We start from the raw sequence: 18,730 nt of genomic DNA, 5'->3' as shown, positions 1-18,730 counted from the left end.
AGGATCTGGGACCGGAGTGTGTAGGGGGTTAGACGTTATGGCAGGGTGCTGGGGATGTGGAGGTACAGGAATCCGGGTTGGGGCATGTGAGGGGTTAAGGGCATTGGGATGGGAGGGTACAGGAGGCAGGGCAGGATGCTGGGAGGGGGAGGTCAGGTGCAGTAGGCAGGGAGGACAAATCTGGGGCCAGGTTATCTTACTTTTCCAGTGGGGCTGGGCCCAGATTGGAGCTGGGTCACCACAACAGCTGGGAATGCTGGAGCCACAGTGGCAGGGCCATCCCCAGTCAGCCTCCCATCTTTGCCCCGAACAGCTCCACCCTGGCCTTGGTAGGCTCTAGGACTGCCTCACCAAACCCTGCTCAGCCTCAAATCCTCACTCTCATCCTGCAAGGTCCCAGCATCCTCTCCTGGCACAAACACCCCAACCTGCTCCCCACTCGGCCCAAACGTCTTCCCCACTCAGCCAAAGTATCCCTCCACCCCACCCTGGTACAGCCCAAAGCTCCCTTCCTCATTCCTGGCTCAGCCCAAAGATTCCCTCCCACTGCTGCTCAGCGCATGTGGGGGAAGATTACCTGTGGCAGGGTGCAGGTGGCTGTAACAGCAGCCACAGGGGCTCACCTCCCCTTGTCCTTCTTACCTCACTGCCCGTACTCACCACGCAGCATTGTTCTGCTGCTTTGCAGGCTGCTGAACTCCCCTTCTCCACAGGCAGCAGGAAATCTCTTGCCAGGCTGGTAGGGGAGGGCGTTAAGGTGGGGGCAGAGCAGGGATGGAGCAGGCCCATTGGGGGTTGCAAATGCATCCTCCTTGTGTACAGGCCCCTCAGGTACAGGGAAGCTTAGCTTTAGCACATTCCCTTCACTATAGCCTGGCTCCTATCACACCAATAAATCCTTCTTCTTGCTTATGCCAGAGATATGCACCTGGTGCAGGAGGCATATATGCTACCTCCATCACTTTACAGCAGTGAAGATCTCTCACACAGGGGACATCAATGGCCAGTTTAAGTTCAGTTTTTAGTGTCTTTGCATCAGAGGAGTTGAGTATGTTTGGGCAGATTCTTCATTGTTACGCTATTCTTCATAGCATAAACCATGACCTTTTTTTGCTTTTTGAACAAAAAAATCAGCACTTACATCAAAAACTCTACAAAATGAAGAAGGTTATGACATAGGCATTGCCCAGAATTTTGCAGTCTCTACTGCTGGTTGTCAAATAGCAACTATTCTTCCATCAGAGTAGTGACTACATTTTAGCAATGTTGTATATTGGCACTTGTGAGGCCCTTTTGCATAAAGGGTGCTATATATATATGCCAGTATTTTTTAAATATTTCAACTGGGGCCTAAATTTCTTCACTTTTATATTTTTTCATTTATACAGTAGTAATGATTCCAGCTTTTAAGACTTTCTTTTCATTTATTAAGCAACATCATATGTCTGTCCTTTATCTCTTCATTGTTTTTGCTGTCTAAGCTTGCTGTTTTTTGGAAAGCCATCTGTCAGCAAAGGAGGTATGATCCCATTTCATTCTCATTATGTTTTAAGTAATTGTTTAAGATTCATTTTCAAAACTTTTAAATTCCAATTAGTAAATCATTTGCAGTGTGAACTCTGGGAGCCAATCATTTTTTGTTTGCCCTGTGATTTTTTCATCATGTTTTCATTTCAGAGAAGATCTCTTTGTACAAATTATCCATTTTTTGTGTTCTTTTAGTAAAGTTGCATAATATATTGTATCAGAGAATATAATGTATGCATTCAGTTGGTTTCATGCTTCATTAATATTTATTTTCTTTCTTTCTGTAGATAAATATGGTTAATGGTGTATTTTACTGAGGCATAGAGGTTGCGCCATTTTGCTGCCATAGTGTTTGTTGTAACACCCTTTCTCTCTCACTCCCTGAAGATATTTTTTCTTTGGAATCTGTCAATATCTCTTCCTCCAGAGCTCCATTACTGAAGAGTGACCTGTTCCTTTCCTTTATTCCCTACTTCCAAGATCACTTTATCTAGATGATTAGGCTGGCCTACATTTTTCATATATATTATATCACTAGAAGATTTACCAAGCATTGCTTGGGTCCTTCAGGATAGGGGGCTATGGGTGTGGGGGTGCAGGAGTTAGGGGAGGAAATGGGGGGCTCAGGGCAGGTGATGGGGGTGCAATAGTTGGGTGCGTGGTATGGCGGGGCTCAGGGCAGGGTGTGTTTGCAGGATTCAGGGTGGGGGAGGTCAGGCAAGTGTCTGCAAGGTCAGAAACAAGGTGCTTACCAGAGTGGCAAGGGTGGCACTGCTCTGATGGTGGCTCCTTCTGGGGGGCCAGGGCTGCAGCACCCTGGTAGTTCGTCACAAGGCGGGCCTGGCCCTTTCAGGCTGGCAGCTCTTCACAGGGGAGAGGCTGGGCCTGGGCTGCCCAGCAAGCTGGTGTCGTCTTATTGGCCCAGCATGGAAGCACATATAACTTCACAAGAATTAAAGAGACGTAAAATTGTTTTATTGATAAAGGCGAGACACAAATGTTTGCTACAAGTTAAAAGCTTGTTCACAAAATTCCAAATAAGGAAGAAAAAATACATGAATATTCTTTAAAATATAATTGGCACTATATTTTCACAAAACCACATGGCTAAAATCCTGAGCAGTCTGACATTGCATGCTTTCTCTTATCGTTCCTTCAATGACACAGGAAGTACCGTTTTTTAAAAAGGGGATTTAAATACATTTCCAAGATGGAGTGATACTCTCCAGTCTTTGTTTATGATGCTTTGGGTGTCATTCACTCTGGCAGAGATATGGAGACATTTACAGCTCAGGTTTCTCAAGATTTTAGAGATTCAGTAATTGAAAATCTGTCTCAAACCATATTTAATCATGAATCTTGTTTCATTTATGCCTCTTTGGGCTCCATTGTTGCCTTCCCCCCACTCTCCAATAATGTTATCAGCTGGAGTCAACTGGGGTGCATAGGGAAAGTCAGTAGAGGATTTGATCCAAAATGGCAGTGTTACAAAAAAATCTATATAATAGAATCCAAATAAAACAATGTGGTTCAAAATATGTGAAGCTTTAGGTGGTTGAAAGGGTCCAGTAGAAAATAAGATTACACAACAAAAATTCAACACCAGATGCTACAACTGAATGAGTAGTGAAGCCATAGCAAAAAGTGAAGAGAATCCATTAAGCGGAGATGTGATAGCAAGGTTCATAAATGTTGCTTCTAAATATTCATTTGCAGAAGTAGAACTGGAAAATATCAGAGGCAGGAGAAAGAGTCCTATGGCATGAAATGACTAGGATTGTTTTTGTTTTTTTAAAAAGGAAGGAGAATTGGAAAAATATTAATGAAAGTAATGAATATATAGTTAAGCTGTCGAGGTTATTTGACTCTAATACCACTAATAGAATTACAGGCAAATAAATTCAATTGCAAATTTAGATATTTAGATACTTTCAAACTGAGGTGATGTTACTTGATTTTTAGTTGTAGGAAAAGAAAAGAAAAGGAAATGCTTTCCTTTGAGTGCAGTCTTGTATTTTCAGTAATCGTGTGGAAGCTTGGACAAGAGATGTTGATTTCCTGCTCAGACAAGAAGGCAGACCCATGGTGAATCTTACTGGTAACAAGACATTTGTGAGAGTGATGGAAAAAGATTGGCAGAATACTGATAAAGCAGCAAGTTGGATAAGGAACGAAGCCATTAACATCAGTCAACCATTTGTTCTCTATTTGGGGTTAAATTTACCACATCCATACCCATCACCCTCTACAGGAGAAAATTTTGGGTCCTCTACATTTCTGACATCTCCCTATTGGCTTGAAAAGGTATGTGAAAATGTACAGAAACTTAAATCAAAATCAATTTATAATTACATTCATTATGCGCAGCACCTTATTTCATACACTGTAATTCACATCAAACTTGGACAGATGTCCAATAGTGATATTATAGTGCACAGCCATCTGTGGATGAGATATTAAGCACACTTCTTAAGGTTGCCACAGAAGAAGCCCAAAAAGAGGAAAACAGGTGACAGTTCCTGTCTCTCTTGTGCAATATTTCATGACTTAGTAAAAATATTTCTTATTCCAAAAGGAGTATGTATTAACCTAAATATTTAATGGTGTTTCCTGTACAGTCCTTCCGTTCCTAGTCTCTAGCTCATTGTTTATAAAGCATTTTGTAGCAACATGAGTCTGGCAGATGATATCTAAAATCAAATGCAGGTTGGATCTCCCAGATCTGGCACCCTCAAGACCTGACTGGTCCCAAACAAGTGATTTGCTGGACCGGGGAGATCCCCTGCCCCCAGCCCACGTCCACCCTGGCTGATCCTCCTACCTTCAGCCCTGGCCTGGATGCTGCCCACTTCAGCCTCCTGCTACAGGCCCCACTGCCAGCAGCCCTGGCTCCAGCCCTACTGCCATGGCCCCAGGTGCAGCCCCACTGTTGAGGGCTTTGGCCCCTCTGTTTCCAGCTGCTGGTCTGCTGTCACCACCATGGGCCCCAGCCCTGACAGCAGCTTGGCTGCTGTAGGATCCATCCCAGGTTTCTCTTGTCTGGCAACATCCGTGGTCCAGCAGGATGTTGGATCCCAGTTTTCAGAGGTACACCTATAGTGTCTGAAGTCTGTGGCAACAGCTTGATCTTAACCAAGAATGATTGCCAAGGTGCTACATCAGTCACCTTGCACAATGCAGCCTTTTGTTTTTTCTGTCACCCAATACTTTGGTTACTAATCTAGCTCCCTCAATTTTTCATATTGATTCTAAGAAAAATCTAACTATTTCCATGTATGGGAAATCTCTGGGTGAAGAAATAAACAATTTCTGTTTATCTGTCTCCTGTATTGTCCACAAAGGCAGTTACGCTATTGTCACAAAACTCTTGATTAGTTACCATGGCTCCCACTGTACAAATGACAACAAGATTTCACACAACCCAGTAACTCAGCAATAGGATTTGAAGAAACCTTACATTCATTTCCCGTGTATTTGATGTTTGCGTAGTTAGCCCAATCTTTATTTCTGGAGTGTTGTAAAGTCATTTTATCTGTGTTACTTAATGCTCTCCCTGCCCCCTTACAATAATATCTGATACCTTTTTAAGCATTTAGAAATATTTCTTCCTAAATATTTTCTTCCGCATTTGGAATGAGTCTCACTCTTTCTTCCTTCTTTGCCCAGGAAAAAGTAGTTAGAGTCTGATGATGTTATTAATCTTCTAAAAAATGTATTGTTCTTCCTCGAGTGTCCCCGTGGGTGCTCCACAATAGGAGTTGGGCTCGCCCCAGCGCCGCAGGTTGGATCTTTTCAGCAGTTTCTGCCGGACGACACATGCGCCGGCACGCGCCGCTTCCTTGCGCACTCCCGGCCGCGTGCGCGATCCGGTCCCCGCCAGTTCCTCTTTAACCGCCATCGGCTGCAGACGGAATCCGCTCAGGCTATGGCCAGAGTTAGCGTATTCAATGTTTTTAAAGTGTTTCGAGCTTCTTTTTCAGTCTTTAGATTAAGTTAGCTTGTTATTGTTTTCAAAAAAAAAAAAAAAGAAAAGAGAGTAAAAAGTAAAGTTTTACAGCCTTAGTAGCAAGCGGAGCAGCAGAGGCCCGGGGACGTAAGGCCATTAGGCCTCCTGCCACGGCAGGCTGAGTCCGAGAGGGGAACAGGCACAGAGAAAGTGCTAAGTACCCTATTAACAACTCAAAGGGCACAGAAATGCTCCTTCCGCGCAAAGCTCACAGCCAGAGCAAGGAAGGACAGGGAGATGCGGCTGAAAATGCTGCTCTTTGACAAGGCCCTCCAGCCAGACGCGCCGGAGAGGCCTCAGCAGGAGGGACCTGCAGGGGCCCATAAAAGAAAAGCTGCTTCCCTAACCCCATCAGCGCAAAAACGGAGGAAGCTTTCACCAACCCGATCCCTGCCGGCAGCCACAGCGAGCGGGACGGGTGGAGCGCATAGCCCCCAGCCGCAGTCACAGCTGAGCGGAGACGCACATGGCAGAGGCTGAGCCTCCGATAATCAAACAGCCGCCCCGCACCGCGGGCAGGGCGGCAGCCAGGCAAGCGCCGGAACCGGCGGCACCGCAGCTAGCGGCACCGACCCCCAGGGAACCGGCGGTGCAGAGCTTGCAGGCACGTGGCCTGCAGGCACCGGGGGAGACCACCCGCATGGCACCGCAGTGGAGCGTGCCGAGCGCAGCGCAGACAGCGGGGCCGAGATCCCCGACGCGGAAAGGGGCACAGCCAGCCCCACAGGGGAGGGGAAAGGCAGCACAGAAAACCCGGCACCGCAGCCCTTCTCCAGACAGGGCTGCAGGGCTACTCGCTCTAAGCCCTCCACTTATGCTGCAGACTCCAACGAGGCGGCAGGGGTCACCTCCAGTATACCCTGAGCCCCCATCCCCATTCCTACAGCCAGCATCACCATGGCTCGGACCACCATCGCCCTTCCTGGGCTTTGAACCCCTGGAGTACTGCCACAAATCAGTCTCTCCATTATCTCAATCACCCAGACGATCTCGCTCCCCCAGACGCAGGGGGTATGCGCCTCCAGAGTGGTCCAGGTCTCCGTCTCCGGAACAGTGCCCGTGTTGCCATGGTCGCCCCTATCACGCGGGGCATAGACACCATAGGCATACTCCCAGGGACAGATCCCCCCAGACGGTTCAATATCCCCAAGGGCAATCGCGGACGGGGATAGAAACGCAGATATCTCAGGAGGAGTTGATTCTGGAACCCCGAGATTTTCCCTCACAAGTATCTAGCGAGAGGATGTATCACCATCAACAGGACCCAGAGGGGTCCAGAGAGGTTTACCCTAGTGGTTCCTCGCTATCTTCCCCTGACGAGGCCACGGCCCCAGGGGACGTCCATCCTCCGGACGATCTCAAACAGTTCCAAGAGCTGTTTAAAAGGGTGGCCTTCACGCAAGGCATCCAAACAGCAGAGGTGCAGGAGAAACACCATAAGCTCCTTAAAAACCTGAGACCTCCGGCCTCTTCCAAAATAGCTATTCCACTGATGAAGCAATCATGGAGTCCGCGACCACAACATGGCAGACCCCTGCGTCCACTCTGCCTATAAACAAGAGAGCGGATAAGAAGTACTTCGTCCTGACGAAGGGCATGGAGTTCCTGTTCAGCCACCTGCAACCAAATTCTCTGATGGTGGAATCGTCTCAACAGAGGTCGAAAACTTCTCAGTACAAGACAGGGGGAACGGACAAGATGCCAAGAAACTAGAGTTGTTCGGCAGAAAGGTCTACTCCTCCTCTACCCTACTGTTGAGAATGGCGAATTACGCAGCGCATCTAGCGAACCATAATTTCGACAACTACTCCAGGCTGACTTCCCTCATGGACTCGCTTCCAGACGACATGAAGCCGGTGCTCAAGGCCATCGTGCAGGAAGGCTATGCAGCCTCGAGGACAGGAGTTCAGATTGCCCTAGACGTAGCGGATACGGCAGCACGCTCAACAGCTGTGGCAGTGGTCATGCGCAGGGAGTCCTGGCTCCAGACATCGGGTATCCCGAGGGATCTGCAGGCAAAGATCGTTGATCTCCCCTTTGACACGCAGAAGCTGTTTGCAGTATCAACCACAGCGTCCCCAGTACCACAGGGGCTACAAGCAAGGGCAACATCAACAGCACCAACAGTACAGAACTCCCAAGCGACGTTCTCAACAGAGCCGTGCGTCCTCGGGGCAGGGCCAAAGGCCACAAGTTTGACACACAGATCGAGGGCTGCACTATCACTACCATTGTGCAATGTCATCCAAAGCTACTATTCCACCATCGCCTCCGACCATTCTACGACCAGTGGCAAAAGATCACCACAGACAAATGGGTACTGGAGATCATAGCCGCGGGTTACGCGATTCCCTCCCAGTTGCTCCCACCGCCACGACCTCCACCCAGACCCCACCTAAAGGATGCCTCCCACGAAGCGAGACTCAAGCAGGAGGTAGACCATCTTATGCTTATAGGGGCAGTGGAAAGAGTGCCGGAGCAACTCCGAGGGAAAGGGTTCTACTCAAGATACTTCCTCACAGAGAAAAAGACAGGAGGCTGGAGGCCCATCCTAGATCTTCGAGGCCTCAACCGGTACTTGCACAAGCAACACTTTCGGATGATCACAGTCGCCTCTATACTTACGGCACTGGATGATGGAGATTGGTTCGCAGCCCTCGACTTATAAGACGCGTATTTCCACATAACTATTCACCCGGCTCACAGGCATTTTCTCCGGTTTATGGTAGGCAAAGAACATTTTCAGTACAAGGTTCTGCCGTTTGGCCTCTCCTCGGCCCCCAGAGTCTTCACCAAGACCTTGGCAGTGGTGTCAGCCTACTTGCTCAGACAGGGAGTATTTATATTCCCATATCTGGAAAAAAAAAAAACGACTGCCTATTGAAAGGGGCCTCGAAAGAGGAGGTACTTCGCATGATACACGTCACAGCAGACACGTTCTCTTTGCTGGGCCTGGTCATCAATCTGGCAAAATCAAAGATAGACCCCGCACAGGACATAGAGTTCATAGGGGCACGTATAAATTCCATCACAGCAAGGGTTTATCTACCAGATGCCCACTTTCACGCCATTGGTTCCCTCGTGCAAGTCATCACCTTCAGCCCTATGGTGCCGGTTCTGATGTGTTTACAGCTGCTGGGCCACATGGCAGCAGCAAAGTTTGTGGTACAGAACGCCCAATTGCATACGCGCAGCATGCAGCACTGGCTGGCGAGCGTCTACAAACCGGCAGCACACACCGTCCACCGGGTGGCGTCGCCCACGACAGAGGTGTGCAGATCCCTGCAATGGTGGGTGAACCCCAAGAACATGCTAACAGGGGTGCCCTTTCACCAACCACAAATATCTGTTTTTCTCACTACCGACGCCTCCCACATAGGGTGGGGAGCACACATGGGCGAAAAGGTGACGCAAGGACTGTGGTCCTCCATGGAACAGTCACTGCACATAAATATACTGGAGCTCAGAGCAGTGTTCAACGCCTGCAGACACTTTCGAGACCATATACAAGGCAAGTAGTCGGGATCAGTACAGACAATACCTCCACCATGTTTTATATAAATCGGCAAGGAGGAGCTCGGTCCCATGCCTTATGTGCCAAAGCAGTCCGATTGTGGAACTGGTGCATCACCAACAATATAACCTTGAAAGCCTCGTATTTACCAGGCGCTCACAATGTGAAGGCAGACCAGCTGAGCAGGCGCTTCGCACTCGCACACGAGTGGCAGATCCGTTCCGATCTGCTACGACCAATTTTTCACGCATGGGGTTTTCCCCAGATAGACCTGTTTGCCACTCAACACAACAAGAAGTGCCCACAATACTGCTCCAGGGCAGGACTGGGACGGGGGTCCCTGGGAGATGCATTCGCGATCTCGTGGAGGGGCTCCCTGCTCTACGCCTTTACTCCCACAGTGCTTATCCACAAAGTCTTGCAGAAAGCCAGGAGAGAGAAAGCGCAAATGATCCTAGTAGTCCCAAGGTGGGATTGACAGCAATGGTTCCACTTACTCCTGCGCATGTCGGACCGTCCACCGATGCCCCTCCCAGTGGCGCCGGATCTGCTCACGCAAGCCCAGGGGTCCATAGTGCATTCACACCCCTGAGGCCTGCGACTGCAAGCATGGTTAATCCATGGCTCAGCTCCCTAGAGAGCACGTGTACGGAGGGAGTGCAACAAGTCCTAGAAAGTAGCAGGAGGACTTCCACCAGGAAGCCCTATAAGCAAAAATGGACTCTATTCACTGCATGGTGTTGTACCAAGCAATTAGCCCCCCTTGCTGTGCCTATACCTGTAATACTAGAGTATTTACTGGACCCCAAGAGAGGCGGACTCTCCCTATCCTCGTTGAAGGTCCCCCTTGCCGCTATATCGGCTTCCAGACATGAAGAGGAAGGGCACACGGTGTTTGCCCATCCCATGGTTACCAGGTTCCTCAAAGGGCTGGTAAACCTATACCCCCCTCGGAAACCGCTTCCACCTTCGTGGAGCTTGGACCTGGTGCTTAATGTGCTAACGGGACCACCGTTTGAACCCTTAGCCACGGTTTCCCTCCGTCTCCTTACCATAAAGACGACCTTTCTTCTTGCAATCATGTCAGCTTGCAGGGTGAGCGAGCTTGCGGCAGTTATGGCAACGCTACCCTGCACAGTAATTTCCAAGGAGGTGGTAACCTTATGGGCGCATCCAGCCTTTGTTCCCAAAGTTTCTTCAGAGTTTCATATTAACGAACCTATAGTTTTACCCTCGTTTATCCAAAACCTCATAACTCCAACAAAGAGGCGCACCTACACCTCCTGGACGTGAGGAGGGCGCTGGCTTTCTATATAGACAGGACTAAGTCCTTCCGGAAAACGGATAGACTCCTAGTCTCTCTCGCTCCCAAATCAAAAGGAGAAGGTCTCTCTTCGCAGAGAATCTCGAAGCACATCGTATCCTGCATAAAAATGTGCTACGAACTTAGACTCCTTTCCTGGCCCCGCCTAGGGCTCACTCCACTAGGGCGGTGGCGGCATCAACAGCCTTTTTCAAGGGCATTGCGCTAAAAGACATTTGCAGAGCGGCGACCTGGTCATCCTATGACACCTTCGCCAAGCATTATGCCCTTTACAGGGTATTCCAAGAGGATACCCGTCTCTCGACAGCGGTCCTCTCGGGGAGAAGCTGCACATAAACCAATTACCCACCTCCTATCTTGGGTTCCTGCTGGGTAGTCACCTATCTTGGAGCACCCACGGGGACACTCGAGGAAGAAAGAGAAGTTACTCACCGTATTAACGGTGGTTCTTCGAGATGTGTCCCCGTGGGTTCTCCACCACCCGCCCATCCTCCCCGCTTCGGATCTCTGTTTAGTATTTTTCAGGAGCATCCGAGGCGGTTGGTCAAGGAACTGGCGGGGACCAGATCGCGCACGCAGCCGGGAGCGCGCAAGGGAGCGGCGCGGTCCGGCGCAGGCGCGGTCCGGCAGAAACTGCTGAAAAGATCCGACCTGCGGCGCCGGGGCGAGCCCGACACCTATCGTGGAGCACCCACGGGGACACATCGCGAAGAACCATCGTTACTATGGTGAGTAACTTCTCTTTTTACTTTGAGGTGTATATGAGAGTATCATGGGAAAGCAAGGTCAAAGAGGTGCATTTTACATTTAGCTTTGACTGCAGAAAGACCTATGATGATTCTGATCTGTTGCAGGAGGGAGTTTGTATAAGTTATTGTGAAGATGTTTATCCCTGGTTTTATTCCACCCTTCTCGTTTGTCGAATGCTCTCATGGTTCCAGTAGAGCACAAGTGTCATGGTTGTGAGGGAAAATGTGGTCTCTCAAGTAGCTAGGAGCAATCTCATGGAGATATTTGTTTATGAGGATCAAGATCTTGAAATGAATTCTATATACAAGGGGAAGCTACTGCAAAGTGAAGCATCAGTATGATGTTTGTGGTACTCTGCGTTGCTAAGCAGATGGTCTGCTGCATTTTGTTCAGACTGATGCTTTTCCAGGGGCACATGGCTTTGTTCCTAGATGTGAGTTGCAACAGTGAAGCCTAGAGAGAATGAATTTAATGGATTAGTATGGTCAAGTGTAAATCCTACTGGAAAGAGTTCAGTCTTCTGACCAGTTTCAGACATTGATTTAATGTGAGGCTTTGAGTAAAGGGGAGTATACTAAGAGACCTGGATTGTTTGAGAAACTTCTCTCTCCTTAATGGTACAGGTTGAACCTCTCTAACCCAGGACTCTGTCATCTGGTAACATTCCTTAATCCACCATGATTTTTGTTAGCCAGATAACCACTTATCGGTGTGGCCAAGTTTCCCGTGGTTTTATAAAGTTTGTTTACAGCCACCAGCCCTGGCTCTTCTGTATTCTGTGCTGTTATTTAGCTGTAAATTTACCCCTAAATGTTTTTTATGAGCCCAGTAAGCAGTGGAAGTGGTGGTAATGCTGCTGGACAGCATTGACCAGCTGTGGTCTGGCAAATTGTCTTGTCCAGCACCGGTCAGGTCCCAGGGTGTCAGATGAAAGAGGTTCAACCTTAATTCAGATATAGCTAGTTTCTTATTTCACTTAGGTAGTGAGAAAACTTGGAGATGCTGCTGTTTTAAGTTATATGTAAAGGACATAAAGAACCAGGTATTGTCCGTGTGTGGTCTTGGTACTTCAGAGCTTGTTCTCTTACCAGCTCTTTTAATGACATCATATAAATGTTGGATAATATGGGAGGAGTTGGATGCTAGTTTTGCTCCCTTCTAATTAGCCTTATAAATGTGTATTTAATCAATAAAAGGTAATGGAAGTGACATCTTAGACACCGGTCGCAGCTGTGTGCGGTCTGTAGTGCTAACTAGGGTACAGGGATCTCTCACCAGGACTGAATTCTTCTACCTCTGATGCCTCAGCTCCCCATTAGCACTAAATAAATGAGCAGCGGTGGCTCCAGGTGTACCTGTCTACCACAAATTCATCAATATACGCCATCCCCTGGGCATGTATACACATTAAGAATTGAAAGTTATCTATGCTGTGATATTTTCAATATGAATTTCATAAAATCTGTTGAAGATGGATTTGTTTCTTAGGATGATATTTTCATGTTGCTGTATATATGTGCCATACAACCCTTAACACATCAGTTTACTTGACTCACTCTGAGTTGTCAGTTTCCCTGCCCAGTCTCCACTCTCTTTCTAAATTGTATTTAAGCCTCTCAGGGCCTGTCGATAATGTCTTCAGCTGTGATTTTTAATTAGTAAGATGGTAGATGATTCAACACATTTTTTGCTTCATTTTTCAAATCATGCATTGCATGATATTGCATTGCATATTTAGTACTTCGCATTGCATATTTAGTACTTCACCATTCTAAATATCACTTAGAAATAATTCTTGAGTAGTAAAAAAACTCAGCATTTTAAAATCTGAGTCAAAAGGCAATGCTTATTTTTATATTCAGGGTCCAGCTTGCAAATGTGGGTGCCTATGTAGAACGGTTGCATTATAGGCCATGGCATTTATATCAGCACAAGGCATAAAACTGGCTTAAAAGCTAAGTCTGAGCATCCAAATGCCAGAAATATATATCCAACATATATTTAAAAATTAGACTATCCATGTGACTTCTTTGTCCAAGGTACAAATTTCACACCAGCTCTTCTGGAGGTTTTCCCAGAAAAAGTAAATTAACTTGTTGATCTATGTTCCCAGGTGACAGTTTATCCTTTGGAGGTACATGCTACAACATCTTTTTTTTTATACGTGGCACTATGCCCATGCTTCTGGAATTAGTTACTGAATATAGTTCTAAAAGACTGTCCTTTATCTTTTCTTACTCTAATGAGATATCTGCTGGCTGGTCAACATGCTGCTGGTTCCTACTTTAGTTTTCTAGCTGATTTTTTTACCCGTATCCAGGCTCTTCTTTGCAAGGTGGTGATTAGGTACCTGTAGAAGTAACAAGAAAGCAAAGAGACTGGCAGGACTGTGTAACTAATATTAAGTAGGTGCTGCATGAGCCACCATTTGAGAAATTTTGATTTACGGTAATATTTTTCTCAAACCTATTGTAAAAGAATTACTCACTTGCCAAAATAACTTAATTTCCTCTTGTTTTTAGGTGAGGTATGAAGCTATTAAAATTCCAAAATGGCCTCCTCTTTCAGACATGCACCCAGTAGATTATTATTCTTCTTACACTAAGAACTGCACTGGGAAATTTACAATAAAAGAAATCAGAGATATCAGAGCATTTTATTATGCTATGTGTGCAGAAACAGATGCCATGCTTGGTAGGTAATATTCCATGATAATAATACAGAGAAGAGATTTGAAGTTATTTGTAGATAATTCTCATCAGGATAGCTTTTTGTAAAGAGTTACAGAACTTTGGTTCAAGCCTATTTATTTACAACGATTCTGCAAATAAATACCCAACTTCTCTCATTATTTCTTCTCTGAATGGAAACATCCTTGGCAAGGCCCCAAAACTGGGTACCTGCTTGGGCTGATTGGCAACAGTTGTGACTATGAAGTGGAACACAAAATTACCTATACAAGGATCCAATATTTTTCCATGGCTATAATAGCTACATATTGAAAACTACAAGAAAGAATAAGTTACATCTAAATAAGCATCCAGTGTTTTCTGTAGTTCATTTTAAGATACACATACATGCAAATCAGCCTTAATTTACTGTGCTTTGTTTCTCCAATTTAAAAGTGATATCTAAAGAACAAGAATTCTCAATTCTGAATAGGCTAGTTCTTTAAATGATTTTGTGATGTTAGAATGATGAGGTCATATGTATAAATGCACAAGAACTATCCTGTGAGTCACACAAGCCTTTTGCTCTCATGCAGAAGTAGTCAGGCCTTCCTGGACCTCTCATACTGCAGTGATCATCCAACTGCAATACATATAGCTTTTGACTAGGGCCCTATATTGATAACATGCTTAAGTATGTACGTAATTTTAAACATGTAAATAGTCGTATTAAAGTCAGTGAGATTACTCTTGCTGAAAGTTGCACGTGTAGATATTTTGCTGCATAATGACCATCCCTTCTATTGTGTTGCCATTGATCCTGCTCACATCTGAGGCTGCAGTAGCCCCTGTGGGGCCACTGGGTTTTTCATTCTCATGCATGTGGGGCAGGGTGGAGTCTCAGCCAGGACTTCAGCCCAATGCCTTCGGACTTAGCTGTCCCAATTGCCTTGAATATTGTTGGCTCAGTGAGATTATATCTGGAACTGCGGCTAGCCTCCTTTGCAAGGAGGGAGTGCTTCTCGTCCCTTCAGGATCTCCTTGTGGGTGGTTCAGCACTATCCCCCAGGCTGGGATTTGCAGTCCCCAATAATCTCACTGTATAGTGGAGATTGTAGTGAGGGGTGGAGTCTTGGGTTTTGCTTTCATTGGGAAGGAAAGGAGATCCAAGGCCCTTGAACAGCACCGCAACACCTCTCCCTATAGGATGTGCTTGCTACTTTATCAGAAGAACCTAATCTGAACATACTTTCTTCAAGCCTGTCTTTTGTTGCAGGTGAAATCATTTCAGCTTTAAGTGATACTGGACTTCTTAAAAGAACCATTGTTATATTCACAGCAGATCATGGAGAACTTGCTATGGAGCATCAGCAGTTTTATAAAATGAGCATGTATGAAGCAAGTTCCCATGTTCCTCTTCTAGTTATGGGGCCAGGCATTAAAGTTCATCATCATCTGTCAAATGTGGTATCTCTTGTGGATATTTATCCAACTATGCTTGGTAAGTACCTTGATTCTATTTGAAATAACTGATACTTTGAGATTTGGATATGAAGTGGTGGTGGTAGTAGTAGTAGTAATATTATGCTTAGGGTTCCACTGGGATATTCTATGTACTACGGGTTGAACCTCTCTAGTCCAGCACCCTCAGGAGCGAACTGGTACCAAATGAGAGAATTTGCCGGTCCACTTCTGAGTGGGTTCTTTGAAGACATTTAGGGGTAAATTACAGCTAAATAACAATACCAGACAATAGCTACGTCTACACGTGAATGCTACATCGAAATAGCTTATTTCGATGAATAACGTCTACACGTCCTCCAGGGCTGGCAATGTCGACGTTCAACTTCGACATTGGGCAGCACCACATCGAAATAGGTGCTCCGAGGGAACGTCTGCGTGCCAAAGTAGCACACATTGAAATAAGGGTGCCAGGAACAGCTGCAGACAGGGTCACAGGGCGGACTCAACAGCAAGCCGCTCCCTTAAAGGGCACCTCCCAGACACAGTTGCACTAAACAACACAAGATCCACAGAGCCAACAACTGGTTGCAGACCCTGTGCATGCAGCATGGATCCCCAGCTGCAGCAGCAGCAGCCAGAAGCCCTGGGCTAAGGGCTGCTGCACACGGTGACCATAGAGCCCCGCAGGGGCTGGAGAGAGAGCGTCTCTCAACCCCTCAGCTGATGGCCGCCATGGCGGACCCTGCTATTTCAATGTTGCGGGACAGGGATCGTCTACACATGCCCTACTTTGACGTTCAACTTCGAAGTAGGGCGCTATTCCCATCCCCTCATGGGGTTAGTGACTTGGACGTCTCGCTGCCTAACATCGATTTCAGCTTCGAAATAGCGCCCAGCACGTGTAGCTGTGACGGGCGCTATTTCGAAGTTGGTGCCACTACTTCGAAGTAGCGTGCACGTGTAGACGCGGCCAATGAGTGCCAGGACTGGTGGCTGAAAACAAACTAGAGGACCACGGGATACTTGACCACACCCATAATAAATGGTCATCTGTCTAACTAAAATCATGCTGGATTACAGATATTGCTGAACAAGAGTTCCAGATTAGAGAGGTTCAACCTGTAACATAGTAAGACTGAGACTATAATCACACAGAATGTTGATGGCTGATACATAATGTTAGGTATGCCAGTTGCGGTACCTAAAATCAACCTTTTATTCACTGACTTTGGTGGCTGTCTTCACAGCAGAAGGTCGATGGGAGCATTCCTCCCCTTGAACTTCCTTCATCCTCATGGCTTGTGAGGAGTTCTGGAGTCAGCGTTGACCCCAAAACATGTTGTTTCTTACATGCACAAAACTGCACCCCAGAAGATCAAACCTGAGTGGTCAATCTTCTGCGGTAAGTGTAGATGTAGGCTAAGATACAATGCCTGCTCTGAAAAGCTTCTGATCAGATATAATAGAAGATCAACAAGTGAATGTAGGAATTAAACAGAGGGATTGGAAGAAGTGGGATGAGCATCACAGTGATGGGAACATGTGGTCACAAAGGCTAGTGATGTACACAGTCATTTTGTTTCAGATATTTAATTTTTTTCCAAGAAGTAGTATGGATATCAGTAATCCCTACTGCCTATCCACTTGGCCATTTACTGTAAGCCTCCCAGTACAAGTGGGTCCTGAGGATAGGCTTCAAAGCAAAGTCAAGGTAGTGGTTTTACTTCCTACATTGAGGATTATATTCCATTGGTAAATGCCAGCATGGCAGAAATGTAAAGGAACTTGTGAAAGAAGGAGACCAATAGGAAGATTTGAGGAAGGCCTCAGGTGATGTAATCACAAGAACAGTTAGGTGTGAGGCATGGAATTATGAAGCTTCTTGAAGATGACGACAAGAACAGAATTACCACATATACAGAGGAATCTGATTTGTTGGGGAAAAAAGTCAACACAGCTTTTGTAAAATGAAATCATGCTTTAATCATCTAGTAAAGTTCTTTTGAGGGAGTCAGTCATGTGGATAAGAGTGATCCAGTCAATATACTACTTGGATTTAGGAAGCCTTTGACAATGCCTCTCACCAAAGGCTCTTAAGGAAACTAAGTAGTACTGGAATAAGAGAGAGGGTCCTGTAGGGTCAGTAATTGGTTAAAAGATAGGAACGAAGGATAGAGATGAACAGCTTTCACAGCGGAGTGAGGTAAATGGTGGGGTCCCTCAAGGATCTGTCGTGAAACAAATGTTCAACATGTTTATCTGGAAAACAGAGTGAATAGTAACTTAGAAAAGTTTACAGATACATAATACTCAAGAAAGTTAAGTCCAAAGCTGCCTGCCATGAGTTACAGGAAGGTTTGAGGGCGGAAATATCACAACAAATAGCAGATGAATCATAGCAGTGCAGGACTGGAAGAAACCTCAGTAGGTGATCTATTGCAGTCCCCTGTGCTCAATGCAGGACTAAGTATTCTTTAGACGCATCTCTAAGAGGTAGTTGTCCAACCTGTTCTTAAAAGCTTCCAGTGTCTGACATTCTCCAACCTCCCTAGGCACTTTACTATACACTTAACACCAAATTAAATAATGTACATTGGAAAAAATCATCCCTACCACAGGTTGCACTTTGCTAAACTGAGACTCTCTGGTCTGTCAACATCCATGGTCTGACAGGATATTCCTCGACCAGAGAGCCTTCGGGCTGGTGGCTAGTAGCCTTGTCAGGCTGGGAGCATAGTAGCAGGGGTCCAGTGGCTGGGAGGTCCACTGGGAGTGGAGCCTGGGCCAGTTTCTGATGGGCCAGCATTCAGTGGCTGGGGGGGTGGAGGCAGTGGGGGCCAGCAGGGGCCAGAAGGGGGCAACAGGGAGAGATAGTGAGCTGGGGGGCTGGCAGCGAGGGGATGTCAGATTCCAGTGGTCAGGACCAGTCAAGGTCCAAGGTTTTGGGACTAGAGAGATCTAACCTGTACACTGTGGCAGACCGCTGCCCATAAGCTGCAGAAACCTACTAGAAGGGAAATATGCCGGTTGGTGGGCTAATGCCTTTTTGTTTCCTGATTCAGCCCAATTGGGGCAGGCAGCTGAGGCCTCGTTAGTAATCAGCCACAGCTGAGTCTAGTCAGCACTTGTGGTCAGCTGAGGCCCTGGACTCCCTATAAAAACCTCCCCACCTGGTAGCAGGGGGGTAGATTTTGGAAGGTGCACCAGAGAGAAAGCAGAGCAGAGAAGGAGCAGAGCAAGAAGGTACTACAGGGAAGAGGTGAGCACAGTGGCTCAGGGTGAGGTTGCTACATTGGGGCAGGGACGAAGACCCTGCCAGCTGTCTCTTGTCTTCTTAGGGACCCTGGGCCGGAGTCCAGAGTAGAAGGTGGGTCTGGACTCCCCCCCGCCCCTGTCCCCAGAGGGTTACTCCACTGGAGTAGGTGTGGGTGTGGGCCTGCAAGGGGACTGGCTTTATCCTCCCCGTTCTGGACTTG

The 18,730-nt window shown here is 46.8% G+C and overlaps 1 protein-coding gene across 2 annotated transcripts in view; it reads left to right on the top strand.

Moving 5' to 3' along the window:
• Nucleotides 1-18,730, top strand: part of ARSK (arylsulfatase family member K) — a 50,394-nt gene that overhangs the window by 17,467 nt on the left and 14,197 nt on the right. Inside the window, exons 4-6 of one of the 2 annotated variants that reach the window (XM_074994207.1) lie at nucleotides 3,549-3,831; nucleotides 13,644-13,815; nucleotides 15,130-15,291. In XM_074994207.1, the coding sequence (XP_074850308.1) occupies nucleotides 3,549-3,831; nucleotides 13,644-13,815; nucleotides 15,130-15,291 (617 nt within the window). Of the gene's footprint in view, nucleotides 1-3,548; nucleotides 3,832-13,643; nucleotides 13,816-15,066; nucleotides 15,292-18,730 lie in introns of both variants that reach the window. The other variant, XM_074994206.1, reaches the window with a different exon arrangement.

The sequence above is a fragment of the Carettochelys insculpta genome, chromosome 5 (genome assembly GCF_033958435.1).
Source record: "Carettochelys insculpta isolate YL-2023 chromosome 5, ASM3395843v1, whole genome shotgun sequence".
Lineage (NCBI taxonomy): Eukaryota > Metazoa > Chordata > Testudines > Carettochelyidae > Carettochelys > Carettochelys insculpta.
The sequence above is the reverse complement of the archived record's forward strand: the minus strand, read 5'-3'. Positions and strand labels throughout refer to the sequence as shown.